The sequence below is a fragment of the Crocuta crocuta genome, unplaced genomic scaffold (genome assembly GCF_008692635.1).
Source record: "Crocuta crocuta isolate KB4526 unplaced genomic scaffold, BGI_CrCroc_1.0 scaffold334, whole genome shotgun sequence".
Taxonomy (NCBI): domain Eukaryota; kingdom Metazoa; phylum Chordata; class Mammalia; order Carnivora; family Hyaenidae; genus Crocuta; species Crocuta crocuta.
The window spans coordinates 5,619,983-5,643,180 of record NW_027533260.1 but is presented as its reverse complement, the minus strand read 5'-3'; the positions used below and the strand labels follow the sequence as shown (position 1 = coordinate 5,643,180).

The 23,198-nt window shown below is 52.3% G+C and overlaps 1 protein-coding gene and 2 long non-coding RNA genes across 3 annotated transcripts; 2 read left to right on the top strand and 1 right to left on the bottom strand.

The window, feature by feature from the left end:
* The first annotated feature begins 7,944 nt into the window (after positions 1 to 7,944).
* IGSF23 (immunoglobulin superfamily member 23) lies at positions 7,945 to 19,829 on the top strand. The gene is made up of 5 exons (XM_077747222.1): positions 7,945 to 8,008; positions 14,063 to 14,380; positions 16,578 to 16,856; positions 18,909 to 19,059; positions 19,799 to 19,829. The coding sequence occupies exons 1-5, from the start codon at positions 7,945 to 7,947 to the stop codon at positions 19,827 to 19,829; spliced, it is 843 nt and encodes a 280-aa protein (XP_077603348.1).
* Positions 14,552 to 15,917, bottom strand: LOC144217693 (uncharacterized). Its single transcript, XR_013330934.1, has 3 exons — positions 15,694 to 15,917; positions 15,271 to 15,324; positions 14,552 to 14,766 (listed from the first exon to the last, which is right to left on the bottom strand). It is a non-coding gene; the product is annotated as an uncharacterized LOC144217693 (long non-coding RNA).
* A 1,096-nt stretch (positions 19,830 to 20,925) lies between the features above and the next one.
* On the top strand, positions 20,926 to 21,635 carry LOC144217692 (uncharacterized). The gene is made up of 2 exons (XR_013330933.1): positions 20,926 to 21,040; positions 21,284 to 21,635. It is a non-coding gene; the product is annotated as an uncharacterized LOC144217692 (long non-coding RNA).
* The last annotated feature ends 1,563 nt before the right edge of the window (positions 21,636 to 23,198 follow it).

Here is a 23,198-nt window from a genome sequence, read left to right as displayed (position 1 = left end):
GCTGGGAAGGGAGAGGCAGAACCTGGGGTTTCAGTGCCATCACTGACCCACTGTGTTAACCAGCTCAGGGACCGCCCTGTCATGGGAATCCCCGCTACACCCAGCAGTGCGTGTCAGAGTGTCAAACCGCTTCGAGTTGGGGCACCCATCTCCTGCACCCAAACTGACGTTTTTAAGGCTGGTTTTCTCATCCGATCATAGCCCAGGCTCAGTTAAGCGTGGGATTGCGCGAGGAACGGGGCACGGGTGGCAAGGTGGAATGGCCATTAAAATGTTTTAAAATACGAAATGGACCTCAAGGGGAAGAAGCCCCCACCGCCGCCCCACACCTCCCAGTGAGACTTGAAGACTGGACTCGTCACCGTCGTAGACTCCTCAGCTCTGCGAGAAGACAAGAATTTTTCAAACACAGCTCTGTGAGAGTGAGGCAGTTGTGAAGACGTAGATGTCTTCCAAACATCTGGGCTAGTGGAATATCACCATTAACCTCCAAATGGGATATAAAGTGACAGGTCAGGAAGTCCAAACGATGGCGCAGGTTCAAAGCCAGCCTGGAACGACTCAAACCAAAATTTTTCTATTTCTATCCTGCGTGTTTCTTTATCTTGGTGGGTGACAAACGTTGCCTGCTTTGTGTTTACTTATTTACAGTCCCGTTATTCATAACTTTCCACAGTGGAAGTGTCATAGCCAATGAGGTCTATCCGAGGCACGATTATAATAGAAGTAGAAATTATTCTATTAGAGGGGCGCCTGGGTGGCTTAGTCGGTTAAGCTCCGACTTTCGTTTAGGTCATGATCTCACAGTTCGTGGGTTCTGGCCCCGCGTCGGGCTCTGTGCTGACTGCCAGCTCAGAGCCTAGAGCCTGTTTCAGTCTGTGACTCCCTTTCTCTCCGACCCTCCCCTGCTCACGCTGTCTCGCTCTCTCTCTCCTAGAAATAAATTTTTTAAAAAAAGAATTATTCTTTAGAAATTGCTATGAGAGGGGCTCCTCGGTGGCTCAGTCGGTTAAGCATCCGACTTCGGCTCAGGTCATGATCTCACGGTTCGTGGGCTCGAGCCCCGCAGCGGGCTCTGTGCTGACAGCTGGCTCAGAGCCTGGAGCCGGTTTCAGATTCTGTATCTTCCTCTCTCTCTGACTCTCTCTTCCTCTCCTCAGATTCTGCTAATGATCTGCTTCCCTTGCTAATCCTCTCCTCAGATTCTGTATCTTCCTCTCTCCCTCCCCTGCTCGTGCTGTCTCTCTCACAAATGAATAAAAATTAATTAAATAATTAATTAATTAAAAAAAGAAATTGCTCTCGGAAACTGCTAGCAGAAAACTTTCCCCCCAAATCCTAGCACTCACATTTCCTTTGCATTGTGAAAGTTTTGACCATGTTAAAGGTGCTTCTTTATACTCATAGGGATATAAATATGTATATCCTATGTATCATATCATATATATCATATACGTATATACTATATATACTTATACATATTTGATATACATAGCTATCTCATACATATATATATATATATGATTGCAAGACTTTGCCTTGAAACTCGGCTGTTCTAACTGCTGGTAACAAAGACTTCAGCAACACAAGAAAGAGAAAATATTCCGATGTCTCCTGCACCTTCAGAAAAGCAGAGACTCTTTGCCTCATAAAACTGTCCTTGTAAATGTATTTCTAACAAAGGAGACTTGTCTGTAAGACACCCAGACTTCGAAGACTGATGTCGCCACATCCTCTGAGAGCCACCTTTAAACTCCCATTGTTAGTTTGCTAGAGCTGCTCTGACAAAATATTACTGAATAGCTTAAACATCAGAAATTGTTTCTCTCGGGCTGGAAGTCCAAGATCAGTAGGGACCGACTTTGGCCTCTCTTTGGCTTAGAGATAGGCAACATCTCGCTGTGTCCTCAGATGCCTTTGTCTTATGTGCACATATCCCTGGTGTCGTCTTGTCTTCCTATGAGGACTCTGATCCTGTTGGATTAGGGCTTCACCCTTGTGACCTCATTTAAAGTTCATTACCTCNGGTGGGGGAAAGGGAGAGAGGCAAACCATGAGAGACTCTTGAATGCTGACAAAAACTGAGAACTGATGGATGTAGGGGGGAGGGGAGGATGGGCATGGAGGAGGGCACTCGTGGGGATGAGCACTGGGTGTTATGTGGAAACTAATTTGACAATAAACTATTTGTAAAAATAAATAAATAAAAAAAATAAAGTTCATTACCTCTGTAAAGGTCCTGGCTTCAATATGGTCACATTGGAATTCAGGGTTTCAACATAGGAAGGGGGGCAGGGACCACAAGTTAGTCCATAACGCCTCCCCAATCTGGACTAATTGTCGAAACTAATGATCTGCTTCCCTTGCTAATACTACCTACGTCGATACTCTTTTCCTGAAAAGTGCAAAGACTTGGGAATTTTCAGTGTCACGTCTATCTTCTCCCACGCTCGTGGAGCTAAAAAGAGCACCATAACGCTGCCAGACCTTTTTATGTAAACAGTTTGTGTCACTAAACTTCATGTTTTCCTCCTACCCATCTATGGGCTGTGACTGAAACAGCAACGTGAGAAAATTGCTTTCACATGGGAAATGCTAATGCGCCTTATTCTTCTTTTATTTTAGAGAGAGAAAGAGAGAGGTAAGGGAGGAGCAGGGGGCAGGGAGAGAATCTTGAGCAGGCTCCGCGCTCAGCTCGAATGCCACAACCCTGAGATCATGATCTGGGCCGAAATCAAGAGTCGGATGCCCAACCAACTGAGCCACCCACGTGCCCCCCACATCTATATTTTCTAAATATTGGGAGACTAGGTCTGGGTGCTATGACATTCTTGGGGATCTAATTTGATTTAAGATTGGATTAGTTCCAATTCTGAGAGGCTCAAGGAGACAGACCCACCCCAGGGAAAGACAGTTCCGAGCCCTCTGATGGGAAGGAGAAGGGAGTTGATTCTGTAAGCCCCGCCAGCCCCCCAGGTGAAGAAGTGAAGCCCTAGAGCCGACCCACTGGAGAAGCTGCTAACTCCACCATCACAGAAATGTGGGAAATCAAAAAGTTGCCACTACTGGGGTTGTTAGCTCCAGAACCAGACCGAGCTTGCTAGGTGCACGCAGATAAGAGCCCCTCAAAATGAATGAAGCCAGGGGCGCCTGGGTGGCTTAGTCGGTTAAGCGTCCGACTTTCGCTTAGGTCATGATCTCGCGGTTCATGGGTTCAAGCCCCGCGTCGGGCTCTGTGCTGACTGCCAGCTCAGAGCCTGGAGCCTATTTCAGAGTCTGTATCTCCCTCTCTCTGACCCTCCCCTGCTCATGCTGTCTCTCTCTCTCTCTCTCCTAGAAATAAATAAAAATATTTAAAAAAATGCATGAAGCCAATTGCTGGCAGTGCCCCAGAAAAAGACACCAGCCTCTACCCAACTGTGCTTGTCGAAATCCGTGGGGCAGAAACATTAGAAGCAGGGCCACCACTTCACTTCCCCTTTCCAGATCTCATGCAGTCAGACTGGCAGAGCCCTGGCTTCGAGGGAAGTGAGGAAGTGTGGTTTTAGCTTCCCAGCCTCAGTAGCACAGAAAGGCAGATCAGAAGGAAGCCTTGAGCAAATGAATCCCCAGTCTAAAACCCCTGGGACATTTTGTCTTCAGCCTCCTACATCCAGGGGGAAACCCATCTCTGGTCTTTCCCCTGCAGAAGCAAGGCCTGCTTTGCAGACAAAGCTCCAGATAACCGCTGGTTTCTTTGCACCCCTTTCTTCTTCTTCTTTTTTAATGTTTATTTATTTTTGAGAGAGAGAGACAGAGCATGAGTGGGGGAGGGGCAGAGAGAGGAGACATAGAATCCGAAGCAGGCTCCGGGCTATGAGCCCGACATGGGGCTCGAACCCACCACCTGTGAGATCATGCCCTGAGCCGAAGTTGGACGCCAACTGACTGAGCCACCCAGGTGCTGCCCCATCTTTGCACCTTCTTTTCTACTAGCCACTGTGGGGAAACTTAAAATCTCGATGACTATCCCCCTTCATCCTGGCCTAAATGCAGAACCAATAGAGAGACAGGGAGGGCAACATGTTGGCTTTATTACCTGAACAATAAAGAATATCAGGAAATGTCACAGAGCTGGGTGGCCTGGCGGGTTGGCCATCACCTCCCCCTCCTTTCTGCTCCTTTAAATTGAACAGCTTACCTGAGGCTGTGAATGTGGCTGTGTGTGACAGATTCGAAATAAGAATTGCTTTAATTACAGCCCAGCCCAGCTCAGCTCTGTGAAGGTGTTAGAGCCTGGGCTCCTGCGTCCTGTTCTTGGTCATCCCTATGGTGTTGTGTTTGTCCCCATGGCCCAAGATGCCACCCCACCATGTCCCCGCTCTAGCTGAAAAAAGGGAAAATAAGAAAGGAAGGCCCCATTCCTTTCAAGGCATGACCCCAAACTGCACTAATGCTCACATCTCAAGGACCAGAACCTGGTCTCAGGACCACACTTGCTGCAAGGGAGGCTGGGAAATGTAGTCTTTACTCCAGGCAACCATGTGCCCAGCTAAAACTTCTGTAACTATGAAAAAGGGGGTGTGGGCACCACTCATTTCTCTTCCATATAATCTTACTTCTGGTAGGCCCTTTATCACAGAGGTGGTGGCAGGGGATGACAGACCAAATTGGACAATTTCTGGAGACAGACAGAGCCAAAAACAGAGGAAGAGGGGCACCTGGGTGGCTCAGACTTCAGCTCAGGTCATGATCTCAGAGGTCGTGGGTTCAAGCCCCGCGTCGGACTCTGTGCTGACAGCTCAGAGCCTAGAGCCTGCTTCAAATTCCGAGTCTCCCTTTCTCTCTGCCCCTCCCCACTCATGGTCTGTCTCTCTGTCTCTCAAAAATAAATGAATATTAAAAAACTTAAAAAAAAAAAACACAGAAGGAGAGGGTCTGAGCCACACATGCTCTATTTTCTCTGTCAGACTCATCAGTCTAACAGGGAAGTGGGGACAAAAGCCAGGGCCTTATGCCAACTCCAGGTTTCTAACTGGGGCGCTACTGGCGTTTTAGGCAACGCGAATCTCTGCCGTAAAGGATATTCCCTGCATATCCCAGCAGGCTGTTTGGTTCCCTAAACATCAACACTGTTCTGTCCTCAGGCGTCGTGACAACCTAAAGGTAGGCAGATACTTCCAACCCCACCCCCCGGGGGGTGGGGGGAGCTGGGTTTGCCTCCGATCAGTCCTTCCACGGAAACATGAAACATGTGAAGTAAGACTCCCCCCCCCACCCCAAAAACCAAACCTATCTCCTGGCCTGACAGGAGGGGCTTTTGGCCTTCCAGCTGCCTTTTACAATTTGGTTTTGTCCACCGCCACCCAGCACTGGCTATTTATCCTGTTATTAATAAAATGATGCTTTACGGCTCCCCTCCAACACACTTAGCCCGTGTACATGGGTGCGCGCATGCGCACAAGCTCACACACGCGCGCACACAACAGGAGAAATGAACGATGTTCCAAGGGCTCAAGCAGCCAGGGAAAGGGACCTGACCTGTGTCTCAGGAAGCTCATTGTCCAAGGACCGGAGGAAGTAAGGAAGTGTAACTTACAAGAGTTTGGACAATGTGTTTAACCACATCAGTTATATCTCTGTTTCCCTGTGGGAAGAAATGGAAACAATATTTAACACCCATGGATGTTAGGAGGCCCAAGTGAGCAAAAGATTGGTGCATATAATGCTTAAGATCACGGACTCCAGAACCAGCGCCTGGGTCCGCCCAGTCATCTACCACTGCATGGCCCCGGATAAGTCAGCTCTGCTCTCTGTGCCTCGCTTTCCTCCTCTGTACCAGGAGAAGGGCAACAGCTGCTGTACTGCGCCCCACTCAGAGTCAAGTTCTCCCTAAATGCTAGAAATTGTCATGACTGTTTCCTCCAAGTGGGACTTTTTTTTTTTTAACATTAGACATTATTCAGATTTCACCAACTTTTCCACTAATGTCCTTCTTCTGTTCCAGGATCCAGCCCCGGATCCCACACCGCATTTAGTTTTCACATCTCCTGAGTCTCTTTTGTGACAATTTCTCGGCAGGCTATTTTGTAGAATGTCCCTCAATTTGGGTTTGGCTAAGTGTTTCTCAGACTGGGGCTCTGGGTAGAGAAATTCCATAAAGGTGAATTGCCACTTTTCTTCTCCTTCTTCTCTCCTCCTCCTTCTACTTATTGGTTATGCTTCAGTCATGTGTCCAGCCCTCCCCCAGTCACTGTGGTGGGAGGAAGAGGTGCTCTGATTGGCCAGACCTGGGCTCCCTTGCTCTGGAACCAGCGGAAGGCAGGTTTCCAAAGGAAACTCCAGGAGCTGGTACCCCGAAATCCCGACACGCTGAAACCACAGACTCATCATCCACAGATGACTATTAGCTGTGTTGTTTATCACCCACTGGTAGCCCCCCTGGCCTGGCTAATCACCCCAGCAGGGGCCTTCGCAAAAATCATAAAAAAGGCAGTATGGCTAATGCCAATAAAGATATAACCAAGTCACTTGATCATGACTATTTTTAAAGATTTGTGAGTTGAACTTTGCCCCAGGATAGAACTGGACCTCCCTGAGAGGGAAAGGCATGAGCTGCTGAGTCAGATCTGAGTTCAAATTCCAATGCACCCATTGCACTCATTCACTCGTTCATTCATTCATTCATTCATTCACTTTAAAAAAATTATTGAGGATCCATGATATGCCAGGCACTGTTCTAGACACTGTGGACACAGCCAGCCACAATTCGGACAAAACCCCTACCCTTCTGAGATTCTGGAGAGGAAAGTGTGGGAGAGAGGACACAGGTAATAAACAAGTGGACAAATATTGGAAAGAAAATAAAACGGTGCGCCTGGCTGGCAAGGGGTGGAGGCCCTTTTGAGGGGTTGATATCTGATCTGAGACGGGAACAATAAGATACAGTCAGACATGAAATGATCTGTGTAAGGTGCTAAGGAAAGAGAGCAGCAAGTGCTAAGGCCCCGAGGCGGCTCCCTCCAAGAACTGACAGCTGCCATTGTGAATAGCTGTGTGGGGCTGGGTGAATGACTTAGCCTCTGTGCGCCACTGGAAAATGGGGACGGTCATACTGACCCGTCAAGGTTGCTGTGAGCACTCAATTAATTAATTAAAGGGCAAGTGCTGTGCCCGGGAGGTGTTCAGTAAACACCAGCTATTAGTTTGAACAATACAATTGTTAAGGAGGGAAGAATGGATCAAAAACTTGAGAGAAAGGAGCTTTTGTGGCTTATCCTTCCAGAATCCAAAATTCAGGAGACAGTAGAGCAAGGCCCTTAGAAAAGGCTTCCGAGCATGTCCCCAGGACATCCTGGATACCAACAGCAAGACTCAGCATTATTTCAATAGCTACTGCCAATTCGTTGAACAACTACTATACACTAGGCACTCTGCAGAGTATCTGATGTCCAGAGGCCCCTTGATGACCAACAAACATCCCCATTTTACAGAGGAGAAGAGTAGAGGCTCAGAGACGGAGTCTGGAGCAAAGTCAGGAGGCCAGCAAGAGGCGGCCCCCCGCCTTACCGCTGCCTCTTACCTGATGACCTTTGGCCATTCCTCTTCTCTGATGTAAAGTAACAGAGGCAGGACAGTCCTGCCCCACCCTCCGTCTTCATCGTTCTCCCAGGGCTGGAAGGGGAGGGGGGTAGGAAGGGGGGGAGCAGAACCCCAGAGCCCCTTCTCCCAGAATCCTGTCCCTGCCTGCTCCCCACCCACCTCTACCACTAACCCAGTGCTAGAGATGAGAGAGCGGGGGTCTGAGAAGTGAATTCCCAGCCCAAGGCAGGAGCGCAGGGAAGGGGGCGGGGACGTGGCCAGGGCGGGGGCGGGGCCAAGGCTGATTAGTTGACCGTGCCCGTCTAGGGAGGCCCCACTCGGCCAGGGAGACCTCGCGGCTGCGGCCGCTGGACAGAAGGCGGCATGGGGTGTCTCCTGGACGCCGGCCCCGGCCACAGCCCTCCCTGGAAGAGGCTGCTTCTAACAGGTGCGTGAGAGACGGGTGGCTTCACCCAAGGGCTGGGGACAGGGAGAGTGTCTGTCCAAGTCAGAGTCACCTGCACTCAGCTCTGACTCTGGTCCCTGGGGAAATGCACAGCAGCTCCCGAAATCCCCAAGAGGCTGTGCCACGTACCCTTTTTACAAAGGAGGAAAGTGAGGGGCGCCTGGCTGGCGCAGTCCGTTAAGCGTCCAACTCCTGATTTCAGCTCTGGTCAGATCTCACCATCTCAGGGTTTGTGAGTTTGCGCCCCCATGAGGCTCTCCACTGACAGCGTGGAGCCTGCTTGGGACTCCCTCTCTCCCTCTCTCTCTGCCCCTCCCCCACTTGTGTTTTCTCTCTCTCAAAAGTAAATAAACATTTAAAAAACTAGATTTAAAAAAAAAGGAGGAAAGTGAGCCCCAGAGAGGAAATGAATTACTTGCCCAAGATGGCCGGCTGGTCAGGGTAGAATCAGAATCAAGGACAACCACCCCGCCCTTTTTCACCAGAACACTCCGCTCATGCCTGCTAGCTACATCTAATAATAATTTTTAAAATAATCAAATGAGGGGCGCCTGGGTGGCTTAGTCGGTTAAGCGTCCGACTTTCGCTTAGGTCATGATCTCGCGGTTCGTGGGTTCGAGCCCCGCGTCGGGCGCTGTGCTGACTGCCAGCTCAGAGCCTGGAGCCTGTTTCAGTCTGTGACTCCCCCTCTCTCTGACCCTCCCCTGCTCACGCTGCCTCTCTCTCTCCTAGAAATAAATAAAACATTTTTAAAATTTTTAAGAAGAATAAATAAAATAATCAAATGACAATCATCATAAAGAGGTCACGTGACTGAGTTCTCCTGCATGCCGGCCTGTTCTGAGCGCTTTCATGTGGTAACATTTCATTCTTAACCCTGTGAGGCAAGGGCGACATGATCCCCATTTCATAGCGGGGGAAACTGAGGCACAGAGAGGTTATATGCCTTCCCCAGGCCACGCAGCTTGCAAGTGGCGGAGGGAGGATTTTGAGCCCAGATGGTCTGACTTCCAAGACCACACTTTCCAAAGAGAGTGAAGGAACTGCCTCCTTTTCCAGGTCTTGAAAGGTCTGGTTCTATGTTGTTTCAAAACCGCAAATTGCACCCTGGTTGTTGTTGTTGTTGTTTTTAATGTTTTATTTTTGAGAGAGAGAGAGAGACAGAGCATGAGCAAGGGAGGGGCAGAGAGAGAGGGAGACACAGAATCCAAAGCAGGCTCCAGGCTCTGAGCCGTCAGCACAGAGTCCAATGCGGGGCTCGGACCCACAAACTGTGAGATCCTGACCTGAGCCGAATTCGGACGCTCCACCAACTGAGCCCCCCAGGCGCCCCGCCTGCACCCTGTTTAAAGCCTCGCCCCATCCCCGGCTCAGGTCCATGTCAGACTGCAGTGAGGTTGGGCCTCACGCCTGTGTCTCTTTGTGTCCTTCCTCCTCACCCGGAGTTCTGGTCTGTGGCTTCCCCAGCCCCTAGGGTCATGGGCAGAGGGGAGGAAGGCAAGGAAGAGACCATGGCTGAAAGATGGAGACAAATCCTGCTGTATGCTTGAGGCACCCCCACTTGGACCTGGCTGGGTGGGGGGTGCTTTGAGACCCTTGTCATGTGGGGTGACGCCATTGAGTGGACCCACTGGAGGCTGCCTGCCACCTCCTGGCTCCCTCTAGCCTCTGTCTGCCAAGATCGGCCATCAGGAGCCCTCTCTTATGAGAGTCTTTGCCAGACAGCCTTCAGCCATTTCCCCGTGGAAGCATCTATCACTGGCTCATGCGAAACACAAAGATGCCTTGGTTGTCACACCTTGGTTGACAGCGTGGGTCATTTCCACTCCAGCCTCTATGGCCTCTGCCCACGGGTCCCTTCCACCGCCTCCCTTATCTGGAGACTTAGAGGTCTAAGTTCTCTCTAATGCCAGGAGACGCATCTCCAGCTCCAGAATCTTCCCTTGGAGCTGCCTTCAATCGGCCTGGGGAGGGAGAAAGGCCCGGCCCTCCCCTCCCCCCTGGGGGGGGAACTCACAGTTCATTCTCAGCTCTCCCCACAAAGCCTCACCCTGAGCCACCTCCTCTTGGGGTCTCCCTTCCCACAGCCCGGCGGGGGCAGAGTGACAGGCAGCCCCTGTTAGCTGGACCTTCGCTGGGAATGGGGGTGCTCGGCACCTGCTCGTTTGTTCTCGGCCTCTGGGACCTCCGCAGAGATTCTGAGATCATGGGGTATAACATCTGGGGTGTGTATGCATGTACACATTCAGGGAATGTCCCTGAGTCGAATAACCACGCTCCTATAAAGTAAGAGTTCTGGAATCATCTCTATGGTTCCAGCTCTGACATTCCATCCTTCATCTGGCAAGCTTAAAATATATGTGTGTGTGTAGGGGAGCCTGGGTGGCTCAGTCGGTTAAGCATCCAACTTCAGCTCAGGTCATGATCTCACGGTTCATGGGTTCAAGCCCCACGTCGGGCTCTGTGCTGACAGCTAGCTCAGAGCCTGGAGCCTGTTTCAGATTCTGTGTCTCCCTCTCACTCTGCCCCTCCCCTGCTCACGCTCTGTCTCTCAAAAATAAGTAAACATTAAAACAAGAAAAAGGAAGGGAGGAAGGGAGGAAGGAAAAGTGACACCTAGATCCTTGGGTAGAGAACATTTTATTCCTGTCGCTTTGCAGCAAAGAGCAAGACCTCACTTCATCTATTAAGGTCCTTGCCCAAACATTGTAGCATCTATTGCCAAGCACACCTGAGGGTCAGGGAAGGCTCCAGAAGAGGGAACCTGAGCTGAAACTGGAACCACAGCTAGATAAAGAATTGGGAGGAACAGTATTCTACAAAAGGAGACCAGCGCTCCTGGAGGCCAAAGCCCCTGCCTGGAGTTCAGTCTGTCTGATGCAGGGAATGAGGGAAGATGGTGAGAGGGGCGTGGAGATGTAGGAGGGGGCCAGGCGAGTGTACCTGCACTGTGTCCGACATGAGGGCACTGGGGAGCCACAGAAGGCTTATGAGCAGGGGAATAGAAAAGTCCTACCAGCGGCCGACTCACAGATGAAATCAGTGGAGGTATGAAGGGGGCAGTAAGCCCACCCACTCACCCATAAGGCGCTGTGGTGGGACAACTCCCAGCTCGCCACTTATGACCTTGGATCTGAGACTCCAGCTTACAGTGCCTCAGTTTCCCTGCCCGAGGAAATGGCTGGGAGAACCTGGCACAGCCCCTGGCACTGGGCCACCTCACCCCCTGCGGCTGACCTCTCACACCTGCTTCCAGCAATGTTTGCTTCGGGTGATGCTGCCCAGGGGGATCATTACCCCCTTGCCACCACTTTTCATTCCAGAAGAGAGCGGATGTTTTCACATTTGTTCTGTAAGTGGGCAATTCTGAGCCTTAAAAGGTTATCGCTTATTATAGTGCTTTTTCAATTTTTTTTAACATATATTTATTGTTGAGAGACAGAGCAGAGAGTTGAAGAGGAGCAGAGAGAGAGAGGGAGACACAGAATCCGAAGCAGGCTCCAGGCACTGAGCTGTCAGCACAGAGCCCGACGCGGGGCTCGAACTCACAAACTGTGAGATCATGACCTGAGCTGAAGTCAGACGCTTAACGGGCTGAGCCCCCCAGGTGCCCCATATTGATTTTTTTTTTTTTATCTTTAAAAGGTATATTTGCAGGATACCAAGTACCGGCAATTGTGGAAGCAAAAAAATTGATAGTGATAATTATAAAGTCAGGCATTGATTCTGCAATCACCTTGTTCATATACTGTTCTAAGCGCTTTGCAGGCATCAGATCAGGGTTTCTCAGCTTCGGCACTACTCACATTTTGGGCCCAATGATTCCTTCTGCTCAGGGCTGCCCTGAGTGTCGTAGGACTTTTAGAGCCGTCCTCGGCCTCTCCTGGCTGGATGCCAGCAGCAAGCACCCCACCCACCCCAGGCCGTGACACCCAAAAAGATTTCTACACGTTTCCAGTGTCCCCTGGGGAATGAATTCATCCCCAGTTGAAAATCACTGGAGATGTTATCATTCCCATTTTATAGATAAGAAAATGGAGGCTCAGAGAGGATAAGGAATTTTCCCAAGGTCACCAGAGCTAATAAGTTTTGGGATTTGCACACTGGCAGCCCAATTCTTTTTTTTTTTTTTAATAACATTTATTTATTTCTGAGAGACAGAGAGAGGCAGAGCACGAATTGGGGAGGGGCAGTGAGAAAGAGGGAGACACAGATTCCGAAGCAGGCTCCGGGCTGTCAGCATAGAGCCCGACATGGGGCTCGAACCCAGGAACTTCGAGATCATGACCTGAGCCAAAGCAGGATGCTTAACCAAGCCACCCGGGTACCCCAACTGGACCTTGCCTTCTTACTGCAATGGCCACCACTCCAGTGAGAGGCAGAAGAGTGGAGCGGCTAGGTGCTTAGGGTTGGAGCCAGACCAAGAATTCCACTCCAAGCATTAAGCAACACAGAACTTTAAAGGAAGTGAAAGCAACTGGTGATGGGGGCGGGGAGGAGGGACACTCACTAGTCTAGTTTACTGACAGAATTTTGACTACTAGTGCGCCCGGGTGGCTCAGTCCATTAAACATCTGACTTCGACTTAGGTCATGATCTCACAGTTCATGAGTTTGAGCCCCACATCCGGCTCTCTGCAGTCGGCACAGAGGCCGCTTCAGATCCTCTGTTTCTCTCTTTCTCTGCCCCTTCCCCCCACTTTCTCTCTCTCTCTCAAAAATAAATAAGCATTAAGAAGAAGAATGTTGAGGGGCGCCTGGGTGGCTTAGTCGGTTGAGCGTCCGACTTTCGCTTAGGTCATGATCTCGCGGTTCATGGGTTCGAGCCCCGCGTCGGGCTCTGTGCTGACTGCCAGCTCAGAGCCTGGAGCCTGTTTCGGTCTGTGACTCCCTCCCTCTCTGACCCTCCCCTGCTCACGCTGTCTCTCTCTCTCTCCTAGAAATAAATAAAACATTTAAAAAAATTAAAAAAAAAAAAAAAGAAGAAGAAGAAGAATGTTGAGTGCCGAGCTGTGGATCACAGCTCTGCTGTTCACCGGGGCATCCTGGACAGTGGTCTTCAAGTCTCTGTGCTCCTGCTTCCTCCTCCCTACTGGGGATGTAAAAGTTGTGTCACTCAGGGTTGAGGCGGGAAAATGGTCTACTCAAAAGGAGTCATAGGTGGAGGGGAGATTGATAAAGGGACTGTTTGCAGGGGTATAGGCGGGCATAGCAGACACACCTGGGACCATGCAGTGCCCAGAGGCTGGCCACAGCAGAAGCTGTTACCTCCTCTGTGCTAGACGCCATACGGAGAACAGCGGACCCCAGGACCCAAAGAGAGTGGCCTATAGGGGCGCCTGGGTGGCTCAGTCGGTTAGGCGTCCGACTTCGGCTCAGGTCATGATCTCACAGTTCGTGGGTTCGAGCCCCGCATCGGGCTCTGTGCTGACAGCTCGGAGCCTGGAGCCTGTTTCAGATTCTGTGTCTCCCGCTCTCTCTGACCCTCCCCTGCTCACGCTCTCTCTATCTCAGAAGTAAGTTAAAAAAAAAAACAACAACAAAAACAAAAAACAAAGAGAGTAGCCTATAAACGGAGCCCCCCAACAGCAGCTTTGGTAGGGGAGCACAGCCCCCCCTTGTTGACGGACCAGGGAGGGAGCCGTCCCTCGCACTGGCAGAAGCCAACCAGAAGCAAAAGACAAGGGGACCTGATGACGCAGCTCCGAGAAGTCAGCCTTTCGGGAAGCAGAGCAGGGCAGAGAAGGCGAGAGAGCGGATGTGCCCGTTACCCTGAGTGGTACGCGCTTCGCAGGGGCCGATGGAAAGAAGAAGTAAGGTGATACGCGTTCAGTGCTAAGAACGGCATCTGGCTTATAGGAGGTGCTCAGTGAACGTTCTCTTTTATTTCTACATCATTTCTGTCATCATCGCAGTAACTCTCAGGGTGCCCCGCTCACCGTCGCCGCCCAGGAAGGCTTACCTGCAAGGGCGGCGTCTCGCCCTCGATCTCATTTGCTCCCTCTGCTCCCTCCTTTCTCTTCCCGCCTCCTCCAAGGTATCCTGATGACCTCCTGCACCTGCTCTGTCTCCCTGGAGCCGTCTTCCTCTGCATCTCCAGACCCCTTGACCGCAGGGGCCAGCGCCCGCCTGCCTGTCCCTGGGAGCCTCAATGGCCTCCTCTCCACTTCTTGGCTCCGGAAACACAAGACCTGGCCGGAAACTATGATCTTCCCCCCCGAGGGCCTCCCGGGGTCCGGCCACAGCGCCGGCCGGGAGACGCTGGACACCCACGGCGACCTGATCACAGCTGAAGACACAGTGCCAGAAGCTGGCAGAGGACGCAGGAGTGTGACAGAGCAGATTCCGGACAAGGGTGAGTGGGGCCCAAGAGGGACCGAGTTCTCAGGCAGCCAGAACAGCACGGGCAAGGCTGGAGGGGTCAAGAGTGACCCGGAAAGCGTGAGGAATCAGGAGCAGAGCCGTGGAGAGGGTGCAGGCCGTGTGAGGCCGGGGGAGGCAGAGCGAGCTGGCGGCCCCTGGGGATGACCGTGCAGGGCCTTGTAAGGCCTCACAAGGGACCTCAGACTTCCACTCAGCAAAGCACTCACCAATGCTGATTGTTATGCCGGCATCAAGTCCTTTTTTGGTGCCTTCGTCTCCTGGGTGAGGCTGGGCTCGTAGGCACGGAGGTGTGAGAAGCCAGCCTGGGAGGCAGGTGGGGCTCCCCAGGGGAAGGACCCCCTGAGCTGGGATGTGCTCCTGCAGAGAGGCCCCCGGAGTGAAAGCCAAAAAGGCAGGAAGGACGGGCTCCAAGCTACTGAGAATTCACTACCTACCAAACACGGGGGATTTCACAGCCACCCAAGGAAGCAAATGCTCTGAGCACCGGCCCTGTTGCACAGGCTGGGGACTGAAGCCTAGAGAGGTGATGTCAATAGCCTGTGGTCACCCAGAAGCAAAAGGCCAAGCTGGGATTCTACGTGACTCTCCGTGATGCTGGAGTTTATCTCCTTCCACATGCTTCCCCGGCCTACCAACATCCCGCTGGGAACCCACCTCTGTGTGGATGGATTTGGACCTCCCCCCAGAAAATGTAAAGGCTGCCTCTGCTCATCCATCTGCATTTCTGTGATTTGAAGGCCAGATCTTCTTCTTTTTTTAAGTCTATTTATTTGTTTGGAGAGAGACAGAGACAGCACGAGCAGAGGAGGGGCAGATAGAGAGGAAGAAAGAGAAAGGATCCGAAGCAGGCTTCCCACTTACCAGCCGCGTGTCCTTGAAAAGTGACTTCCCATCTGTGTCTGTCAGTGTCCTCACCTGTGAAATGGAGTAACGGCAGGGGCGCCTGGGTGGCTCAATCGGTTAAGCATCTGACTTCAGCTTAGGTCATGATCTCACAGTTTGTGGGTTCGAGCCCCGCATCGGGCTCTGTGCTGACAGCTCAGAGCCTAGAGCCTGCTTTGGATTCTGTGTCTCCCTCTCTCTCTGACCCTCCCCTGCTCATGATTTGTCTCTCTCTGTCTCTCAAAAATAAATAAATGTTAAAATTAAAAAAAAAAAACCATACAACAACTATTGCCGTGAGTAATGCATTCTGATATTTTCTATTATATTTCACGTCACCTTTCAAAGGCTGACTACAAGTTTCTAAAGGATTTCACCCAAGCCTGGCCAGGTTTCACTCACCGTATAACCCGCCATGACTTAGCGCGTGTTCAGAATGGTGTTTGGCTCCTGGGAAGAACCACATCCAAGCGGCTGTTACGCTGATTCTCATTTCTACACCCGACGACAGGCTCTTTCTCCTCCTGCTCAGACACCGCCTCCTCCAGGAAGCCTTCCATGAGTTCTTTAGTTGAGCTGAACTTCTTTTCACTTTCTCATCTTGCACTGAAATTGGAAAGCAGCTCAGTGTGGAGGCTCCCAGGACTCACCATGACATCAGACTTCCCGGCTTTAAATATGAGCTGTGCCTCTCTCTCTGACCATGTAGGCCGGGCCTGAGAACCCCTGGACCTCAAGTCTTTAACCTGAAAAAGAAAACATGGAAGGAAAACTATCGTGCAGATTATATATGCCTCGTGTCTGCAAAGAGCAACTTCCAGTAGCCACGGGCCGCAGGCCTTGGAGGCTTCCTTGACTCCTGTCTTTCCCTCTCTCTAACGCCTCAGCCAATTCCACGCACTCTGCTGGCAAGAGTCCAGAAGGCAGCCACTCCTCCCAGCTTCTTGGCCGGGGGCCATCTGAGGGAGGGAGAGCTGGGATATTTATACACCGGCCTGTGTTAGCAAGGCTGCCCAGGAAGTATCCATTTCCCAAAACACTGGCCTGCTTTCTCCTTGGGAGGAAAAGGCTTTGCAGCCACAGGGAAAGCGCTCAGGCAGCAGATGCAGGGGGGTTGGAAGTGGTGAGGGGGAGGGGCTGGGGGAGGGGNTGAATGAATGAGTGAATGAATGAATGAGTGAATGAATGAATGAGTGAATGAATGAATGCCTCCATGGTGGACAAAAGACGTGCTCTGCCTCTTTGAGCGGTCCCCATCCATGTGGCCTCGCTCTCTGTTTACACAGCCAGCTCCAATGGGGTGATGCTGCTGACGTTCCCCAGTGCCGCCAATGGCGTTATCCAGAGCGACCTCAACTACTCGGTGGTCCTGGAGTGTTTGGCTTCTTACATCACCCCCAAACCCGTGCTGCACTGGACCTTCCAGGGGAAGCCCTATGACACCGGGAGTATGCTGATCATCCGGAGCGTGTCCTTGGAGCATCTGGGCACCTACATGTGCATCGCCAAGAACAGCCAGGGGCAGTACGCCTCCACACCCGTGACGCTCTCGCTCCCGCTGCCGCGTGAGTCCCCCAGCCCCACGCCAGACTTCTGCATCCTTGCCGGTCTGTGGTCAGCTCTCCGGGCCACCTACAGAGCTGTCCACTCTGAGACCCCTTGGTAGCCAAGATGTCATCCTGTCCTTCCTTCTGCCCAGCAGACTGGGGATTCTTAGCCCATTTTATAGAAGAAAGAGATGAGCTCTAACAAAAAGCTCAGCTGAGGATCTGGGGCCAGCCATCTGGGCCCTGGCTCAAGTGGTTGGCTAGCTGGGTGAACGTGACCTCCCTGGGTCTCGGCACCCACCTGTGAAAAAAATGCAGGTGATCACGAGCGGTTCTGAGCGTGGGCTTTGGAATTGGAATCCTGGCTCACTCTCTTCTAGCTGTGTGACTCTGGACCAGTGCCTTGATGTCTCTGTGCCTCAGTGTCCTCACCTGCAAATGGAGAAAATATTGTGACCACCCCAAAGCTTCCTTGTGAGCATTCAGTGAGGAAGGAGGTGAACAGCTCAAGATAATAGTGCCCAGGGGCGCCTGGGTGGCTTAGTCGGTTAAGCGTCCGACTTTCGCTTAGGTCATGATCTCGCGGTTCGTGGGTTTGAGCCCCGTGTCGGGCTCTNAAGTAATAGTGCCCAGGGCTACTGAACTCTAGTGAGCGCCCAGGAAACCTGAGCTAATGTCATCGCTACAAGTAGCAACATCGTATTATTAGTTTTGTAACTATTACCACAGGGCCCCGGGTACCAATAACAGAAACAGCTCGCTGGGATCTGGAAAGCGGTTGAGTAGCTTGTCAAATCTGGGTTCAATTCCTGCCCCCGCCTTCCTGGCCAGGTGACTTAGGAGAAGTGACTTCTCTGAGTCTCTCTTAGCCCCTGTGTATCACGGGGTGACAGTGGCAGCCTCTGCAAGACTGTTTGAAGGAGCAGAAATTGTGTGAATGAGGCCATCAGAATACCTGTTAGAGAGAGGTGCTTTCGAGCCTTGCAGGCTCAGTCCCTGGAGCATGTGACTCTTAATCTTGGAGTCATGAGTTCAAGCCCCACCCTGGGCGTGGTGCCTACTTTACAAAAAGAAAAAAAAAGCAGGTGCTTTAAATAGCAGCTATCCTCATGAATATTATTTTTCACGTGCTTATGCACGGAGGAGAAGCGGCTTGGGGTGAGCTAGAATGACACGGAGGAACTGGTCAGCGGAGAAGCAGGGGAGGAATTTGGGCCTCAGGAACCACATGCACAAAGGTCCAGAGCACGGAAAGGGTGGGGGTGCTGAAAGCCTGGCTTGGCGGGGTCCCAGTGAGCTGCAACCTATTCACAGCCAGGGTCCAGTAGGAGCTTCAGGATTTGGTTTTGAGGTGATTTGTTGGGAGGGAAAAAAAGTTTCACCTTCTAGCAGCTGGTGACTCTGATACACCCACTGAGAATGATGGTGCTTCCAAGTCCCCCCTTTACTCATTCATCAGCTATTCAGGAGATGTTTACTGGCCCACCTACTACGTGACCAGCCTGTGCTGGGTGGTGCTGGGGATGTTCTGTGACAAAGACAGCCCTGGCCCTGGCCCCAAACAGTAATGTTCGAATGGGGGACAGACCTGTCCACAAATAGTAGTGGCCAGAGTGGGCAAGGCTGTGCTGGGGGAAGCCAAGGGATGTGGGACCCAAGGGGGCACCTGACCCAGCAAGGGCATCAGGGAGGGCTTCCTGGAGGAGGGGACATCTGAGCTGCTACTAGGATACAGAGGAATCATCCAGGCCAAGGTGGGGGTGGGGGGTGGAATAGCGTGAATTCCATTCTGGGGGCACAAAGGCCTGGAAGTAGGCGAGAGAGGTGAGCTTAGAAAACCGAGCAGAGTCCAGTGAGACTGGGTTATAAAGGTGGAGGGTAGGGAGAGGTGAGGCTCGCCAGCTGACTGGCCTCGGAGGCCACGATGAGAGATGCTTGCGCCCTGGTCCTGGGAAGCCACAGCAAGNAGTGGGGTAGATGGAAGACACGCTCAGGGGGTGAAATGGTGGGAGGCAGGGGTGTGGAGGAAGGATGGCTCCTCCAGCCTCACCCCTTCTTGGTCCCCAGAAGACAACGTGGAACCCACAGACGCTGAGCCCATCGAGCCAGACCCCGTTCTGTCCGTGACCGGAGGAGCCGCCGTCGCCCTCCTCGTGGCTTCAAATGTGGGGGCCGCGATGCTGATAGGAGGTGTGGGCTTCACCATCGTCCAGAGCCTAAGGTGTGCCCTGCCCTTCCCCCCTGCCCCCCGCCCGATGTCCACTCGGCCCCCACGAGACACAGAGCTCACTCTGCAGTGGGACAGAAGCCCCACCAATAGTCTCATCCCAGGAAGCTGGAGACTCAGAGGACACTGACCCCCACCGCACCTGCCCCAGGTGACACCCAGGGCACGAAGAGACGGACAAAGATTCGAATCCCAGCCCGCTGCTTACCCGCAGTTAAGCCATGGGCAAGCCACTCCCCCTGTCTGCGCCTTGGTTTGCCCATCTGCAAAATGGGGGAGGGGGTGATAACAGTAGCCCCCGCCTCATGGGTCTGTTGTGAGGACTGAACCAGCTAGTGTTTGGGCCTGGGCTCTGTGGTAAGCGCCACGTCTGTTCCCTCTGTGCGCACCGATTGCTCACTCTTCCAGGCACTGGGGCAACCGTGGGAGTCGTGGCAGGAAGCCCCTGCCCCATGAGCGTGGCCCGTAGTCAGGGACACCAGCAGTTCACGTGAGGACAGGTACACCATAGACAGCGGGTTGGATACTGAGCAACTGAGCACTGAGCAGGGGAGTAAGGCCCGGAAGTAAGGCCAGGGTGGGGGCGGGGCACAATTTAACTAAGTCAGTGAAGTGACATCTGAGCAAAGGAGGGAGGGGTCAGTGGATGTCTGGCCAAATCGCACACCCAGCAGGGAAAACAGCCGGTGCAAAGGCCCTGAGGCACAACTTGCCTGGCACGTTCCCGCAACAGCAAAGAGGCCTATGTGGCTGAAGTGGTGTGAGGAAAGAGACACAGGGTGTGAGATCAGAGAGGGAAAGGAGGGTGGGGGTGGACAGTCTAAGGTCTTGTGGGCCATGTAAGGACTTGGCTTTTGCTCTGAGTGACATGAGAGCAATGGACGGTTCCGAGCGGAAGGACAGGATCTGACCTACATCTGACTTGCATGTTAACCCTCTATGTTTTAGCTGTGATTCTAATGTTACGATGTCTTACGATCATGTGCTTGCTGAACATTATTCTATTTAATTTCCACAAGAGCTCGGCAGATGGGGTTGGGGGTGACGGATAGGAAAAAGGAGCTTGTTTTTGTCCAAGAGGAAACCCAGGCCCAGAGAGGAGTGACTGGGCCCAGGCCCCGCAGCTGGAGAGGAGGGATTCGAACCCGGAACCCTGCCTCACTCCCAGTCCTCGCCCCTCTCCTACGCTGCCTCTTTTCCCCTCCGTAACAACACCAGCCTCCGTAGCCTGTGGACTGCAAGGTGACGGGGTTTGCAGAGGCCTTGTGGATCAGCTGGGAGAGCCTGGGGCCAGGTCTCTAGTCCGTGGGTCCCGTGCAGGGGGTTAGGGGGTGGGCAGGCTGCTGTCTGAACCCCCTGCATCGTGCTCATCCCTGGGGCAGCTACAACTTCCCGGGCCCTGGGTAAGCACCAGGAGCCTCCAGGTCCCCGCTTCTCCGGGGGGTGGGTACATTCTTGGCCTTATCTTCCAAACGAGTAAACCAAAGCTCAGAGAAACTCTTCAACCTGCCCAAGGACGCGCACCTGACAGACAGCTGACCCTGCACCAGACCCAGATCCAAGTCCAAAACCATGTTCTCAGAGGGGAAGATTGAGAAATCCAGTCCCTGCCTCTGTGGGTGGACAGGAGTCGTCACTTCCTGTCTGCCGCCCCTCCCTTCCACCCCGCCCCCCCCACCATTTTGGCCAAGACCTGTGAAAACAGACGAATGCTGACGTCAGCCAGAGGAATCAGCTTCTTCCAAACAGCTCTGGCCTTAGACATGAGGTCTGAGGACAAGCCTGCTGTCCTCTCGGTGGGGAGGGGCAGCCCTCGGGAAAGAGGGGTGTGGACGGAGGGGAAGCCCCACACTCGTCTACCGCCCCCGCCACGGGCACAAGCCACCCCTGTGTTTGCAGCTGAGGCCACGGGCCCCGAAGCCAGGCTACTTGGGTGCCTCCCAGCTCTGCCCTTCACTAGCTTGTGGAACTTTGAGTGAGTTCTCTCACCCCCTCCTGCCCCATCCGGAAAACAAGGACAGTGGTAATACCTACCTCAGGGGGGAAGTGTGTGGACTACACGAGGCAGTAGAGGCAGAGCACTGAAAATCGTGCCTGGCGCACGGGCAACCTTCAATAAACGTCAGCCATATTGATGGTGGTGGAGGTGGTGATGATGATGATGATGATGATGATGATGATGATGATGATGATGATGAATTCTCACTCTCCATTGTAGGAATAACCGACAAAGACTCCGGATGTGCTGCTGAAGTGGGCACCTGTCTGTCAGCCTCAGAGGGGATGTCAGGAAGGGCAGCAAGAGCATCCTGGCGCTGCGGAAAAGATGAAGTTACTGGAGGCTCCAGACTAGACCTCCTCCCTCCTGATCATTTGCCTGTGGGATGTTCTCATCTTGGTGAGAGTCCCAGGGACTGCTTTCCTCTCCTCTCCAACCACCAGCATCCCATCTGCCCAGCTCACCAAATCCCTGGAAGCTACCTACACAAGTAGCCTGTACTTCCTAAAATTCGTGGGCTGTAAGCAAAAGATGCTCACGTAAGTGGCTCAATAAAAAAAAGGACAAGGGGCGCCTGGGTGGCTCGGTCGATTGAGCATCTGACTTCGGCACAGGTCGTAATCTCATAGTTCGTGAGTTCAAGCCTCGCGCTGGGATCTGTGCTGACAGCTCAGAGCCTGGAGCCTGTTTCGAATTCTGTGTTTCCCTCTCTCTCTGCCCCTCCCCACTCATGATCTCTCTCTCTCTCTCTCTCAAAGATAAATAAACATTTAAAAAAGGACAAATTTAATATAAGTATCCAAGAAGACCCCCCCAAAGAAATCCAAGGGTGTAGCAGTTAGCACTTGCTGTGTAACAAACTACTCCCCCTGCTGAAACTTAATGGCTTGAAACAACAGCCATGGATTTAGCTTACAATGCTGAGGGTTGTCATTTTGGGCTGGGCTAAGCTGGGCAGGTCTCCTGGTCTCTGCTGGGCCCACTTCCACTTCTGAGGTGAGGTGACAGTCACCCAGGGGCTGTCTGGACCAGGACAGTTGTCCAGGACAACTAACCTGTCCTCCACATCGTATATCATCCTGTAGCAGGCAGACCCAAGCTTGTTCACATGACAGAGGCAGGGTTCCAGGGGTGACAGCAGCGGGCAATTCCTCTTAGGGTCAAGATTAAGAATGGCACGTCCTTGGAGCGCCTGGGTGGCTCAGTCAGTTAGGCACCTGACTTGGGCTCAGGTCACAATCTCATGGTTTAGGGGTTCAAGCCCCGTGTTGGGCTCTGTGCTGACAGCTTGGAGCCTATAGCCTGCTTCAGATTTTCTGTCTCCCTCTCCCTCTGCCCCCCTCCACCAGCATGTGCTCTGTCTCTTGAAAATGAATAAATATTTTTAAAACTTTTTAACAAAAAAATAGGGGTGCCTAGGTGGCTCAGTTGGTTAAGCGGCCAACTTCATCTCAGATCATGATCTTGTAGTTCATGAGTTCGAGCCCTGTGTCAGGCTCTGTGCTGACAGCTCGGAGCCTGGAACCTGCTTCAGATTCTCTACCCCGCCCCCCCAAATATAAATAAACATTAAAAAAAAGAGAGAGGGGTGCCTGCGTGGCTTAAGTCTTCAGAGGGTTTCTGTGTCTCCCTCTCTCTTTGCTCTTCCCCAGCTTGTGCTCTGTCTCTCTTTCAAAAAATAAATAAGCATTTAATTAATTAATTAATTAAAAAGAAAGAGAAAGCAGGAATGTTGCTGGAACCTTCTCGGCCCCCAGCCTTCACCCCCTGCAGTCCTCTTCTCCAGGTACATTAGCCTCAGTTCTCTCTCTGCGGATGGGCACTCAATGCTTCTCTACCCACTGAGGGAAAGACACCATCCCATGGCCTCCAATCCACAGAATCCCTTGGCTTTGGTCCTGAAGACCCTGGAGAAGGGCCTCCGATGGACTCACTCAGGCCAGGTGTCAACCTCGATCCCCTTCCTGTGTGGGGGTGGGGCCCGGATGCTTTATACACACAGAGTTCAAGGGGCTGCGCCCTGTCTGTGGGGGCTCGCTGCTCCAAGAACGGGGGCAGGTTTTGTCTTGTAAGCTAGGTAGATGCCCCAAAATGTCTTCTACACACGCAAGCTTATTTTTGCTCCTTTTAGCCC

Bases quoted from the DNA above. Each gene is read 5' to 3' on its own strand.
- IGSF23 (XM_077747222.1), top strand. From the start codon at position 7,945: ATGGGGTGTCTCCTGGACGCCGGCCCCGGCCACAGCCCTCCCTGGAAG. The intron at 14,381-16,577 runs GTGAGTGGGGCC...CTGTTTACACAG, and splicing joins AGAGCAGATTCCGGACAAGG to CCAGCTCCAATGGGGTGATG. The intron at 19,060-19,798 runs GTGTGCCCTGCC...TTCCCGCAACAG, and splicing joins ACCATCGTCCAGAGCCTAAG to CAAAGAGGCCTATGTGGCTG.